General features: G+C 40.4%; 2 protein-coding genes across 4 annotated transcripts in view; one reads left to right on the forward strand and one right to left on the reverse strand.

Annotated features, from left to right (window-relative positions):
- Positions 1–3081, forward strand: part of LOC139548530 (limbic system-associated membrane protein-like) — a 728679-nt gene extending 725598 nt beyond the window's left edge. For 2 of the 3 annotated variants that reach the window (XM_071358222.1, XM_071358221.1), the window contains one exon: positions 217–1358. In XM_071358222.1, the coding sequence (XP_071214323.1) occupies positions 217–314 (98 nt within the window). In that variant the 3' untranslated portion in view covers positions 315–1358. Of the gene's footprint in view, positions 1–216 lie in introns of all 3 variants that reach the window. The other variant, XM_071358219.1, reaches the window with a different exon arrangement.
- A 1678-nt stretch (positions 3082–4759) lies between these two features.
- On the reverse strand, positions 4760–14548 carry LOC139548531 (neuromodulin-like). Its single transcript, XM_071358223.1, has 3 exons — positions 14241–14548; positions 8309–8927; positions 4760–5598 (listed from the first exon to the last, which is right to left on the reverse strand). The coding sequence occupies exons 1-3, from the start codon at positions 14268–14270 to the stop codon at positions 5516–5518; spliced, it is 732 nt and encodes a 243-aa protein (XP_071214324.1). The 5' UTR covers positions 14271–14548; the 3' UTR covers positions 4760–5515.
- Between the last annotated feature and the right edge of the window lie 744 nt (positions 14549–15292).

Below are 15292 nucleotides of genomic sequence, written 5' to 3' on the forward strand. Positions count from 1 at the left end.
GATGTCACTCACTGCACACAAATTAATTATTGTAGAGTCATAGCAGCAGTACCGCTACTCAGACAGGGACTCAGACAGGCATAGCAATGTATACATTTACACATTATTACATTACATTGAAGTGACATATATTGAATGAAACATCAACAAAACGAATATGTTAGTCTTGAACTTCTCTTCCTCTGAATCTTTCTCTCCTTCTCCCTCTCCCTCCAGGACCTGGGACGGGTCGAGACATCAACGGCTCCGCCTGCCTATCCCAGTCACTGTGGCTCCTCCTGGCCTCCATCACCTGCCTTCTCTTCAAGTGTTAATAACACCACCAACCTACCATTGTTATTACCTACCCGGTTATTACATTGAGACTGTTTGCATAACGTAACAAAAATCCTGACGTGCTTCGACGCACCAAACTAGATAATAAGAAGATAGAATGGGCTTATTAATAAGTTTTAGTAACAAAAAAATATGAAATGGAGAAAATGGAACAAACAGTGTTTTAAAAAAAAGAAACAGTTATTACCATTTGAAGATGCTGAAGTCTTGCTTTTCCGCTGTCGTTACTCATGTTTCAGTTGGGGGGGATTGGGTGTGGTTCATTGTATTTTGTCCCCATGAATACGTAAGTCTAAACTCCCAAATGGCAGGGATTTCAGGTCAAGTACAACAATCATGGATATCTATGAGAAGCACTGAGACATTCAAGCTACTGTTACTTTCCTAATGGAATTGTACTGTATTGTTAGACTAAAAGGTCATTGTAACCAGTGCATCATCAAACAATAATACGCCAATATATGTCAAAAAATTGACATTTAAAAAATACAAAACAATAGATTTGAAAGTGTTTATAATACGCATTATGTCAAAGCCAACATACTCCAGTCAACATTACAGAAAAACAGTAGAACATGCAATGTTATATTTGGTATACTTAATTTCAATAGTAAAGGGATCATAACCCATAACTGGCTGATTTTTGGACGCATCAAAGGAGATGCACAATAACTGTGGACTAGCATGGTTTGCATCAGTGCAAATGTGTAATAATCTTTATGTCGAAAAGGAAGACCTACTTTCATGACCTTCATCAAACAAAACATGCGTAATATTGATGCGTTACTGTATATAATTTTTTTTTTTAAGTGTCTCTATATGATAAAAAAGAACTTGTTTCACCACTGTAACAAGAAAAATAGTAATTATTGTTACAGTACATGTTGCTTGTATGATTACAAACCAATTATATGCTGTTCAGTTTCTCTATGGCAAACTGTATTTAGCTTCAGAAATGGCCTGCCATATTAGATTTTATGTTGTCGACTTTCTCCAATAAATTTTGAGCTACCACAGTTATACTGCTGGAATTTGGATAGAAATGTATGACATGAATGATGTGCTTTTCTTTTCTGTATGTGTGTTTTCATAATGACATATGGAAATTCATAATTTATGGATTTATTTTCAATAATTTCCGTTAATGGTGTATATACTTGAATCCAATGTCCTTATATATAAAGACACATTTAATATGTCCATATTTCTAAATAAGTCCGTCATTTGTTGATAATTAACTTGAAGTATTCCATGGCAGCAGCGCTTTGCACCATACAAGTAAAACCACTAGAGAACAATGTTTTTAAAAGGGTTTAATAAGGTCAAGTTTGTGCATTTATTGTACCTTTCCAATTACAACATTGTTTTAGTTTTTCTTTGAGTTGGGTACATAGATGTGTTTGGTTTCTAAAATGAAAGCTCATGGAGAGTGACCATGAGCTGAATGCCAAAATTAATTGATGAACAACTGAGGCCAACAAAACAGACCGGTCACATGATAACATTGTCTACCGCTATCTGTCAAGTCAGTGTGTTCACAAAACCAACCTGTAATGTAAGTAATGCTCTCTGAAATCTCATCATCATTAAAAAACCTCCACTGTATTCCTACTGCTTTGGAACCATGACTGGAAGGTAGTTGTCCATCTAAGCAGTCTGAGTTCTTTGTTAGAAAACAGACTTGCTGTATGTTAGCCTTAGTGCTATACTGAAAATCTATCTGTGTGTCATCTCTGTATTTTCAATTACCCATAAAACAATGAACGCTAGGCCTACTGTACATCCTGCCTCTGGACGATAGTTTATTAACACTCCAATAAAGAGGTATGTATTATAATTTAATGGGAAGTGTTTTTACATGTCTGAATGGGAAGGCATGTGGACTATAGTACAGTACTGTATATGTCTACCTGTCAAAGCTAAAGCACTGGGGGAAAGCAGTGGGCGGTCTTGCAGTGATTGACAGACTCCTCAGCCAGTGAGTCGTCAGATGTTTAGCTGAAGTCTTTCCCAAGAGGAGGGCTCTCACCTGACTGCGCTGTACCCTGCCTATGAATACAGCCCCTGATCCCTTATGACTGATACCTGGGGAACTGAAGGGGACTGACATGTCTACCTAGATTCTTTCTAATAATAAACGTTGCATCCCATCGCTGTATAAAATTGGCTTGTGTGTCTGCACACACTGTTGAGTTACTTTGGCTTGTTTTAAGCCATTGAAAGAGATACATGCGGCATGAATTACCAGTCATTTACATTGGCCACATGTTTATCCATCCCACCAAGCTATGGTTACATGTGTAACCCACCATCTTATGGTTTATCTCACCTGTATATACATTTATTTTTGAATATATTTAAGTTGGCTATCCCTAAGTTCACTTTGTTGATAATACTCCACTGTAGGACACAGAGGAATGTCACATTTGTACTTCCCTTTGTCACAAGAATGGAATTCCTAGACAATTATACAATCATTACACAGCAATGTCTCTGTTTTTTCTATTTGCTTTGATTAATGGTAACGTTATTGCGATTGATTTCTAAAAATGGTATGTAAAAGGTATACAAGAAAATGTTTTGACGCAAAATAAAGTTGTTTGAACTCAGTGTTCTGTATTTGAATGTGGATTGAGATGTCAATGAGTAATCTTTTTGGAGAACGCTTGAAACACAGTATCTTCCTGGTACAATTGTGTTTATCACCATGTAACATGCAAATAAAATAATATATGTATTATTGTTCATTCTCATTGGGAGATTTGTGTCCTATACTATATATTTCTGTTGTGCTTGACAAACTATAATCTGTTTTGGAAAAGGAGATGGGTTTCTATGACACTTTCTAGCCAGTTAATCTGGACATTGGAAATTGACACTGACAAATCTATCTGAACAGTGTGATCCCTGGAAGGAGAACTCTTGCCAGTAGGTACAGTCATTTGCATTGTCTGACTGAAATGATAGGCTTTATAGAAGGAAAGGGCCATTGTTATGGACACCGATGAACTCCTGAAATGGTTCCAATTAATTTGCTATGAGCCTTGTAGCGTTTTTATCTAACCTTTAAACCAGTAGGCCCCATTGAGATAAAGACTCAAGGAAAAGACATGCTCTGGCATCAGATGACTCAGGAAGGGGTTGGGGTAATTACGGTAGCTTTTAAAATGTAGTGCTAGGTTGGGGTCAAATTCCAATTGAATTTGAAAATCCAATTCAATTCTTGAATTCACTCATGAAGTGGAGAATTTATGTTGAATTAAATTCTAATTTGAAAAATCTTCAAGTTTTGGATTTGAATTAGAATTCCATTGTTTGTATATTTACCAGTTAATGGTATTTTTTTTACATTGCACATAGTATAAGAAATTAACTGTAAGATTTGTTTTTAATCATTCCAAACCTGTATTCCAGCATAGCTAGGCTGCCTGAACAGTGATATAATCAGCCGGATTATATCGGGATTTGAATTGGAATTGGAATTTGTGGAATTTACCTAACATTGGAATTCAGAGGAATTTAATTATCTCTGAATTCAAAGACTGACCTAGAATTTGAATTCAACTAAGTGGGAATTTACAGGGGGAGAGAATTTAATTAGAATTGAATTTGTGGAATTGACCCCAACCTTGGACAACACATGTAGGTTACCAGTTAATCCTTCATGAGAAATCTTTCTGGTGATTATGAAACACTTGCTGATCCTCCAACACAGACCTGACCAACTGGAAGTTTTTGTGCCAAATACTGGGAGTATGGAAGAATGGGTGTATCTATAACCTATCTATGTTTAAAAAATAAATTAAAAAATAAATTAAAAGTGACCTGTATGTTTTTACTGTCAGGTCAATTGGGCTCGATTCAATCCGTAGTGCTGAAGATCTGCGTTGTAGTTCGATTGATATTTAAAGGCAATGTTCCTGCGTTAGCGGAGACTACATTCACTTTAAACACTCCATATGTCGGCTCTAATCAGAAATAACCTTTACATTTCAAGTGCGCTATAGCGCTGAACCTCAGATTGAATTGAGACCCAAGAGTATAGCATTTGCTACTAATAAGCTAATAGCTGGGTATCATTTCATGGCAGGAATTCAATTCAATATGTAGTGCTGAAGAGCTGCCATACAGCACAACAGAAATGGAAAGCCATTGTTCCCGAGTTAGCGGACTGCATTCACAGTAAACGCTGCATTGGTCGACTCAATCAGAAATGACCTTTACATTTCAATCGCGCTATAGTGCTGAGCAATACGAATTTGAATCGAGCACCAAGCCCTAAGCTGCAGGTGTCACTACGCTCCACTAGATGTCTCCAGATCTCATTAATAATAATACTATTATACTCCAATTCAGTCTTTATGTGAAAGTGGCTTCATTAGCAAATATTTTGTTTGGCAGGTGAAATATATTCCACAACTTATGATGGTAATTGGCACATTGCTTTATTTTGAAAACAGACATTGAAACCATTGTTTTTTTTTCTCACAATTGAACTCCTCAGATTCAAACTGGACATTGCACTCACTGGAACATAGGAAAAGTTTTTTCGTTTTGTTTGTTTGATTTTCTTTTTAACATCAGTGCAAGAGTAATTCCAATTCATATCAAACTGTCATAACAACACCAAGGACATCAAAAAGAAGCCACTTTTTTTTTTTTGTATTGTGACTGCGAAAAGTTCCTCTTAGTGGAAGAGTTCCCATGCAAGTTGTAAGATGGTTCATGCTAATCATGTAATTTGGAAGGGGGGATTTTAGTTGTGGGGCCAACAACATGTCATAGTACTCATTGTTCTCCGTAAAGTCGTGAAAATCATGTCAGACTTGTTAGTTTTATAAGTGCGGAAGGAGAAGGACCTGTTACTCAAAGAACGTAAACCAAGCTTGATCAACTCAAGCAGAATATGAAAATGTCCTGTCCTGCTTTGTAGGGTTTTGAAACTCAGTTCAAAATGTGGATACGTCCAACCATCGAATCAATAATGTAAGATACAGAACATACCCAAATCATACCACTTATAGCTTGAACCAAAAAACGCATGTTGGAAACTCTCAACATAAGAAAATCATTGCCACACAAAAAATGACAAACAAATAAAAATGGACTGTCTTCACATTCAGAAGGAGAAGAGTCACCCTTTAAATTCATTTGTAATCATAGTATTTTTTTCTCTATGTTAAACTTTCGCTTGGTCCTCCTTGGACTCCTCCTGGTCTGCCTCTGCTGGAGCCTCAGCTGGTTGGGATTCTTCGGCACCATCTGAAAGAAGAAATAAGGAGGGAGGAAGGAAGGAAGGAAGGAAGGAAGGAAGGAAGGAAGGAAGGAAGGAAGGAAGGAAGGAAGGAAGGAAGGAAGGAAGGAAGGAAGGAAGGAAGGAAGGAAGGAAGGAAGGAAGGAAGGAAGGAAGGAAGGAAGGAAGGAAGGAAAGAAAGGAAAGGAAGGAAAGGAAGGAAGGAAGGGGGGAGAGAAAGAGAGAGAGTAGCAACAGTTCATTCCTCTCAGAACCTGCTAGATGCGATTCTCAAGTCCAAGACTAAATCTACAGAAATCTACTCTGTTTTTGGTACAGCTGGCCTACATTTACAATTGTACTATTTAATTGCAATTGTACTATAAAGTCAGATTTTTTTACCCTGTGAGATCTAAGCATAGATCCAAATCAGATTTTTAACCCTGTGAGACCTAACCATAGATCCAAATCAGATTTTTTTACCCTTCAGAAATACTTAAATACTTATGAAAATGAAAATAATCAGTTTTTGGAATGTCAAGTTTGTAGAAAGAAATTCAGAAAATGTTGCAAAAATGCAACATTGGGCTTCAAATGGTAGCAAAAATGTGTGGTAAGAAAACAGAAATGACATGAAAATCACATCAAAATGGATCAAAAACATTTACATGTGATGGAAATATTGTCTAATGGTACATAAATTTGAAATTAAGTCATATTTTGTCTGAAATAGGCAAATTGATCGACTTGACCAATTCAAATGTTTGTATTTTGCTATCAAAAACAGAATAAACAATTTGTGTTTTTTTTTCTATGTATGGATAAGATATTTGGTTGTCCTTTTTGGGTTATTTTATTTTCTATCTTACTTCTTTACCATAACATGTCAGTATTCTTTTAATGTATATTCATTTTTCTTCTTTTGATGTGTCGAAGGTACATCAAAGTTACTCTTGAAATATTTAGTTGTCCATATTACTTGCAGAATTTGGAAGGGAAACAATGTCTCACTTTGACAATCCTTCAAGCCTAATGTTGCATTTTTGCAGCACTTACAAAACTACCTCTAGCTCAAAACGTTTTTTTCTTGATATGTTTTTTACTACATAATCTCTACATCTTAGAGAAGACAGGAAAAATATTTCAAGTCATGTACTTGCATGGATGGCCTACAGCATTTGCTTGTGTATGGGACCAGTGTGGTCTCAGACGAGTGGACAGTTTTCTAATGTTTCAGAGGCTACTGATGCCACAATAATCATACCAACACACAACAAATACTTCTAAGAGATACAGTACATCTGGGTCTAAGGAGATGCACTTTGTAGTTTGGCATAATTGTTTTGTTTAGGACCTGTACAGGATGCAATTTAGGACATTTATTTTTACAATATTGGGTCTCACAGGGTTAAGTCTTATTTTCCCTACGAGTTGTTAGTATGACATGTAGATGTTCTTTCCTATCAAAGCTATTTTCCTAATTTCCTGGAGGTAATGATGTCATCATGACTGCATTGACTTTAATCATCAGCATGACATCATCTTCGCTAGTCATCCAGTGGGAATCAGAGATGGCGCTAGACGTGCGTGAATGTGACTCATGATAGATGACTCACACAGCACTTGGTATTCTACGGGCAATCAATGGGCAGGTTCCAGGTAAGGGAGTGGTAACCATGCAATCACTGAGGAAAATATTGACATTTCAACCCATCCTAGAAGATGAGCTAATTTATTATTTATCCCGATTTCTCTCTCTGGGGATCAATAAAGTTGATTTCAGTCATTCATTAACTCATAAAAGTCTCCATCAATAATATTTCTGTGAAAGGTCTTCCAACAACACTGTCTTGTGTTTCATTGTGTATAGACCCTGAATATACCGGACAGATAATATAAACACCTCCACTGCTACATATTGAATATTAAAATATGTCGTTTTTGTCATTATTGTTGAGCACCCCTCCTTTTCTTTGTTTGCTGAAGCTCGAAGGACCACCTGAACTCCACTAAAATACTCAATTCCATTTGTACTATATCCTTTACATTGGACTTTATGACCTAAATATATGACCTAAACTAGTGCTTCATATGATGGTTAGCCATTCCAGGTCATGCATGTCTTCACGGTCTGCTGGTTTCCGTCTTAATTGACCACTTTGAGTAATTTATCATTCGGTAAGTCTGAAAACCATGGCCAGGTATCCCGGGTCTACACCAGTAGCCAAGTATGTGTAACTATGACAACCTGCAGACAGTGCAGTCCCTATGACCTAGTTTATCCCAGTCCTGTCTAAGCTTCTGTCCCAAATGGCACCTTGTACCCTGTAAAATGCACTACTTTTAACCAGGGCCCATAGGGTAGTGCACTATGTAGGGAATAGGGTGCCACTTAGGACAAAGACACTGATCCTCCTGTAGAGGATTCTGCACATATTCCATTAGGTAGGCTACATCATACAGTCTGGGAGTTCGAGGACTGGAACAAGATAACCTACTGAGCCTTTGCCCTGTTCTCTCATACTTAGAACCAATCAAAGATCCTGTAAAGAGATTATGAGTAACAGCTTGACATGATGTCATTTTGTACATTTGGCTCACAGATCATTTTATTCTTAATAATAAATGTATTATATGAGCTATTGTGAAGCCTATTTGGTTTGTGTTGTGTTTGTAGCCTATTTCTAAGCTCATCTACATGGATGGGCATCTCAGAGGCTGGGTTACAATAAGGCCTACCTTTTTTGTCTTGTGTTTGGTGAGGCTCCTCCTGATCAGCCGTCTCACTGACAGTAGCAGCAGGCACGTCGGCTTGTTTGGACTCCTCCTGGGCAGCACCACCCTCCACACTCTTTTCAGCACAATCAGTGGAGGGGTTTTGCGCAGAAACCGGAACCTCATTGCTGTCCACCTCTTTGGGCTTCTCCTTGGTGTCGCCGGGCTCCGCCTTGGCGTCCTCTTTGGAAGGCTCTGAAGGCGCCGCGGTAGGAGAAGCTGCTGCTGCGGCTACGGGAGAGGTGGCGACCGGGGCAGGAGAGTTTGCTGGCTTTTCTGAGATGGGGCTTTTGGCTTGGCTCGTCTCCTCCTCTTTAATCCCAGGGGTGGCTTTTTCCTCGGCAGCCTGCTCAGCCGCAGTGGGGACGTCCTCCTTCTCCTCTTCTCCGTCTGCCGCCTCCTTCGCCTCCTCCTCTGGGACAGCTGGACTGGCCTCCTCATCCTCCTCTCCATCTTTCATTTTTTTCCGGAGTATGTGTCCACGGAAGCTGGCCTGGATTTTGGTGGCCGCCTTGTGGGCTTTGTCCTCTGGTTTCTTCTCATCCTGCTTGATTTCCTGGTCAGCCTCTTCATTCTTCTCAACCTTGGGAAAGAGACAGGATGTCAAGACGTCATGAGCATATTAGAGAACAACAAAACACCAAGGGCTTACTATTGACATTTTGTGTCTGCCCTAAAATGAAGCAATATTATTGTTATCTAACCAACAAGAATTTCAATTGCCGCTTCAAACAAACACCCTTTTGGTGACCTACTAAGCTCTTAGAAAGCTGTTCCAGCTAAATGGCTAAATGTGAAAGGTCTCCAATGAAGTGGTATCAGAGGCCCATACTCAACGGGCCTGCCAAATAGTGAGTGACAGTAACTATTATATGAAGCCCTTTTGGATCAACATCCAACCAATAGCGTCTCTTATTGTGGCAGATGAACAGATAGCATTCCACCTTGGTGAACGCCATTGGATGTCATTCACATCCAATCCCAATGGTTCTGAATAAGAACACTTCCAAAAGGCATCTCCAATAACACATCCCACCAACATACCCACCACCCACAATAGATACTAGATTATAAGCGGAATCAAGGGAAATTCCTAAAAGGTGGATTGTTCAAGGCAGAAGAAGGTACAGTCTGAGCAGGCGGTGAGAGTGGGATGTGGATCTGAGCACGGTTGTTCAGGTTTGGGTTGTTAGAAGTCGGTGGCCGTGGTTGGAGCAGAATTGAGGAACAGATGAGGAATAGGAGTGGGATAGGTGTTGAAGCCTGTACAGAGCGCCAAGATGTTACCTTTGATATCTCGATCCATAGTTGGAGTGGTCCATCAAATAGAGGGCTGTGTTATGATTCTTATAAATCTAATGAAAAAGAAATGAAGTGAAAATAAGGAAAAATAAACAAGGATGTTGAAATTGACAAAGCAAAAAATTATCAGTGCATTAAAAATGAATAAATAAATAAACAGATTGTACTGATTTGAATTATGCATGTATCTCACACAGACAAACTATGTTAATCTGAAAATAATAGAGTGAACCAATGTAAAGGAAATGTAACAGGCAGTGTGGACTAAACCAAATCAAAGAGACTGTGATTCTAAATCTATGATGTAGCTAAGAGTGTAACATGCTTTGTCTTTCACGAGGGATTCTTGCTTCTTGTTACAAATACGCTACATTTTTGGTCTCATTGCATAATAAGCCAAAGAGTGATGCATGTGGAGCAGTTACGTCTTGATGATTAATCTCATTTCCAATTAGTATTTGTTTTGCTTTGTTTTTAGATACTGTAATCGGTTACTATCATTACTATCATCAATAACATAGTTATAATAACATCAGAAATGGTGTACAGCATTGTTTAATTACTAGATCCCTGAAAGCTGCTTTGTGGGTCCATCTTTGGTTGCTACCTCGTCAAGATGCACAGCCATCCTCCCCCCGAATGATCAAACGTTACCTTGACAACCAGAGTGCTACATGTAACTCATCACTCAGTGCCCTGTCTGCTGTTTTTGACCAGTGGTTCCCAAGTAGGACCCGTGGTCGTACTTGGCCTTTCCACAGAGGGTACTTGAGAAGACTCATGAGACAATAGGCTTACTGTTAAAATGCACATGAGTGGGTACTTCAGGTGTACTCTGGGCAAAGCAAAATTCAGTTGGTGGTATGGTAACCAAAAAAGGGTGAAAACTACTGGTTTAGCCTATGATTGACATTACACCTGACCCCTTGGGGAAGCAGCCAATAGGAAACCATAAATCAGGGTAGCAAGAAGGAGCTGGCTGTTCCAACGGTCAGGGCGTTTGTTCAGGGTCAGTGTGTGTGTGTGTGTGTGTGTGTGTGTGTGCGTGCGTGCGTGCGTGTGTGTGCGCAGGTGCGTGCGGCACCTTTAGGAGGAGAAAGATGTCTTAATCACCTGCTGCCAATAAATATATAATGTTTTTAAAGCCATGACTATGTATTAGTTTGGAATAATTTAGTGATGTGCTAATGGAACAGTGAGATTTGATAGACTGTTAGAGTAGGAGGTGAATATAGCGTGTCTGGCACACCCTCACAGCCGTAATGGTATCTTTAATATGCATGATCTCATAGGTGCTCACAATTGCCAAATTTTGGTCTAAGCACTTGCTCAAATAGACTTATGGCGATTGAGAAGGGCGGTTAACAATCTGTCGATGTGCCCTTGAACAAGCCACTTGACCCTAGTTGCTCTGGATAAGAGCATCTCCTAAAAATGGCAAACATGTTGAATTCGCAGGACAATCTAAGATGCCCCCCAAAAATGTGGGTCCCATGTGGCTCATTTGGTAGAGCATGGTGCACCAGGGTTGTGGGTTCAATTCCCACAGAGGACCAGTATGGAAAGTGTATGCACTCACTAATGTACGTCGCTCTGGATAAGAGCACCTGCTAAACTTCAATTGTAAACTGTTTTGGGAATATGAGAAATTACGTCATTTTTTGCATTAAGGGGAAATATTTCATTGTCCATTTGGGGATTACAGGTGGGTTTTTTGTTTGTTCGTTCAGATAAATGTATTGAGACCAGCTATAATTTTTCAAATAAGAGAATAGAACTCATTACACTGATTTTACAACCATTTTACCACAATCAACCTATTTATATTGTCTGTTCAACCCACCAAACAATGAATTTGTATAGTCTACTAGCCATGTTATAAGGTGGCTTCCCAGACATATGAATGGTAGAATGTCCAAAGCAATATATTTGCATGTTAATGTCTGACATTAACCAATGTACCTACAGCAATATAGAACATCATTTTGAGAGCCATATCAAACTGATTTAATCTGGTCTTCCAATCAGATGTCTGGGGAGAGTTCTATATCGACAGTTCCAATGGTATTTTGCTACAAAGCTACAGTATATCCCTTTTAAACCTCAATCATTGAAGATCTAAAAATAATTGAATAATCAATCGATGTTAAAAAGCATCGGCATGTCAATTGACACCTAGACTCCTGAGACAGCTTCAGACAACTGTATTCAAACAACAATCTGATTCCTTAATGTCACTCAGTGCAGGATCTTTCCACTCATCAAATGAGCATATCTCAAAACGGTCTCTCAGGAACACTAGTTGCATTTGCCCTTTTAGATAGCTGATTGCCTGTAGGTGATACACCACCAGTAAAAGCCAGGCTACAGTCTCTGAAAGACAACTGTACATCTCGGGACCCAGCCACTGTCCTTGGGTGGGCAACACTGTGTGAACCACACCCCACAGAGTGGTTTTATGGATGGATCTTTCAACGGTAGCCAGCCACCATCCCCCACGTCAGACCGCTGTCTCAGTTTGGAAACCATTAGGGACTTTGTCACAGGAGGGAAATGAGACTGCTGCTTGCACAAACGCACACAGCCGGTATTTGTATCCTCTTTTAATTCTTACTCGCTCAAACATTCTTACTCGCTCTTACTCGCTCCCTAGCTCCTCTACATAGGGGAATGCAGCGTGCTGACGCAAACACAGCCCTTATCTCAGTAAACCAAACACTAATGATCTGTATGTGTGTTTGAATTGAATCAGTGTGTGTAATAAAACGATAGCTTGGCTCTCACAGTGTAACTTACACACGACCACTGAAACCAGACAGGGAGAGGGTAAAAAAGAAGTCTGCCAAGAAATATATGGTGTCTGTCGCAATATGTCTAGTAAATGTATACCCTTGAATAAATCTCATCTTGATAGAAATATGTCTGGTTTTCTAGTGGATGGGAATGCAACTGAATCTCCCCCATTCTCCCTGAGCTGCTACTACCCACTCACACAGCACCACACCCTTTCATCCAGCTGTCTCCTCTCCTCTCCCTCCTCTTGCAGGAGAGGGGGGGGGGGGTTCAGGTGGAGGAGAATACATTCACCTACCCGCACAGCCCCATGCCTCTCCGACACACGCCTTATTCCCAGGATGGTGAATTAATGAGCGGTGTTGTACATGTTTCGATGGCCCCAAGAATGATGTTCGCAACCAGATAATATTCAGCCATAATAGCCACCCTAATTTAATTAAATAGGCTGCTCTCTCTCGTTTGAACAAAGGCTCCACAATCACGGCTGGTCTGACAGTGGTTCTGTTGAAAAACCTGGTTGCTGCTACTGCTGTATGGGTGTGTAGCTCTCTGTGCTTTTAACAGCAAGCTGAGAGCAATCTCTCTTGTTGCACCATTTATATGCTGTCTAAATCCAGAGACTTCATTCATTCATTAGCCAGTCCTCAAAAGCAGAAAGCAGAGTCTAAGGGCTGGATGCTGCATGGGAGGCGGTTTTCCCTGTGGTGAGAGTAGGTTAGGATTCAGATAACAGCATTGTGTGGAGATAGGGTTTAATGCAGTATTAAAGCTGCGTGAGAGAGAGAGGGATGCCTCACCCACTTCAGTGCAATGTGCAGCCTGGCTGAGCTAAAATGACTCATACATGCTGACATTTAAGCAGGAATCAGGTGTTGATGGAATCCAGTGCTTTATGAAGCCAATACAATTCTGATCACTCTAGGTAGCTTCTGCAGATAGATAGCTCTGTGCTAACAAAAAATACCTTCTGCTAGCTACTTACATCAAGGTACTATCTCATACTGTACAACTCCAAGACCCACCCGTAGATTCACAACACCTTCCTTTTCTGAGAAAGTATTCTCCGCTATGTATTCATCTGTTTTTTCACAACTATGCACCCATAAACATGTGTAGACCTAATTGACAATATACACTTTTAACGCCCGAACCGTGCTAATCCCTTTAAAGTCCTAATTTCCTATTGAAATCCCTGGAGACACCGTGGCCAGAGGAGTTGAGTCTTAGTCAGTGGATCCTTACCCCACCCTTTTTCCTCTACAAACATGCCTCTCTATCCTCTTGATTCTTAGAGATAACACCCAAATAGGATTTTTTAGTAGTGCATCAATTAAGAGCAGCCTTAAGGTAATTAAGACAGTATTGTGCTCATTGGAGGAAGTATCCCCAGTCTTCATGTATCCCCTGAATACAGTACAAAGAAGTCAAGGCAATCACAGAAGGCAGCAAACAGGTGCATCAAGTGTCTATCAATACATCTTTCAGTGTTTAAAGTAGTGGATCGATAACAGTATAAAAGTCCTCAGCATCATGTTACAGGCTTATTTTACTGCTATTACAGTATGAGGTCTGGAAGCATTGTGGCTACTACACTCATTCAGACATAATTACATTAACAAGGCGTGTCCGTTTTTCATCTGAGACATCACTGAAGTCCCAGCGAGCCATGAAGACAAGACAATGAGATAAGCGTATCCTCAATTCAGTTACTGAAGTAGTTAGTCCAAACGTTGAACAATTTAGACACATTTTGAAACTGCCAGATATGAATGAGAGAATCTGTAAAGAAAGCCGTTACCGGTTTTGTTCTTCTTATGCAGCACAGCATACTTGTAATATCCTTTCTCTCTTTTCCCTTCTTTCCTTTTTGCCTTACACTTCTCTCTCACTCCCTCGCTCTCACGCTCTTGCACACGCTCACTGGCTGTATCAACAGCTGAGTCGCCTAATGCTTTTACTCATCACAATTTGCACACACACTCACTGTCTGCCTGCTCGCGCCTCTCTCTGACTTGCTGGCTAACAATGACTACAAGCCCACCCTTTAAAAACCCTCCTTCCCCTCCCTCTCTTCATGCTGACACCCCCTCCTTCTCGCTCTGTGATGAACCTATCCCCCTTTTCTCCCTCCCCCTCTCTCCTCCACAGGCGACCGGCATGCAGCCTTGCACTAGCGAGAGCTACAACCCCACCCTATACACGGCTCCTAGTATGAATGATTGAATACATCCAATCTGTCAACAGACAATTACCATTCTTTTGCTTTTTCTCCCTTTTTTGAGTCCCTCCTTACACTGGGACGGTGGTCCTGTTGAATAGCTTTTATAGTAAAGAGGAGATTTTCCTGCTTAAATCCCACTCAGTCAGTGCTGTTAGTAAAGATCAATAAATAAACCAAGCTCCAGTCTAAATTACCTATGCCAATTCCCTGTTCTGGCAGAGACACCTGCATGTTGCTGCCAATGAGGATGTGTGAAACAGAGTGCTAATGCTTACACACGTCAATGTCTCTTCAGTGCTCTGTTCACATGGAAACAGTACCAGCTCTCACAGTGCTGTGGCCATGGAGGAGAGGAGGAAGGCCGGGTGTGGCAGGAGCCAGGCTCCATTCCCTCCTCTCTGCCCAAATTTGCGCAGAATCTGTTGTGATGACCAGGCACAATGCACGCTGTGGTGAGAGCCCCCACACCCTCTTTGACCAGAGAGAGGGGGGAGCAGATTCCAGACGCACGAAGACAGGATCCAGGGGGCTCTGCTGTCCTCACATGTGCTTCAGGATTATGCCACATCCCCTCCTCACAGGGAAATCATTACAATATTCTACTGAATGTCCATCCACCACTTTGGCCT

Source organism: Salvelinus alpinus, chromosome 21, assembly GCF_045679555.1.
Source record: "Salvelinus alpinus chromosome 21, SLU_Salpinus.1, whole genome shotgun sequence".
Taxonomy (NCBI): Eukaryota; Metazoa; Chordata; class Actinopteri; order Salmoniformes; family Salmonidae; genus Salvelinus; species Salvelinus alpinus.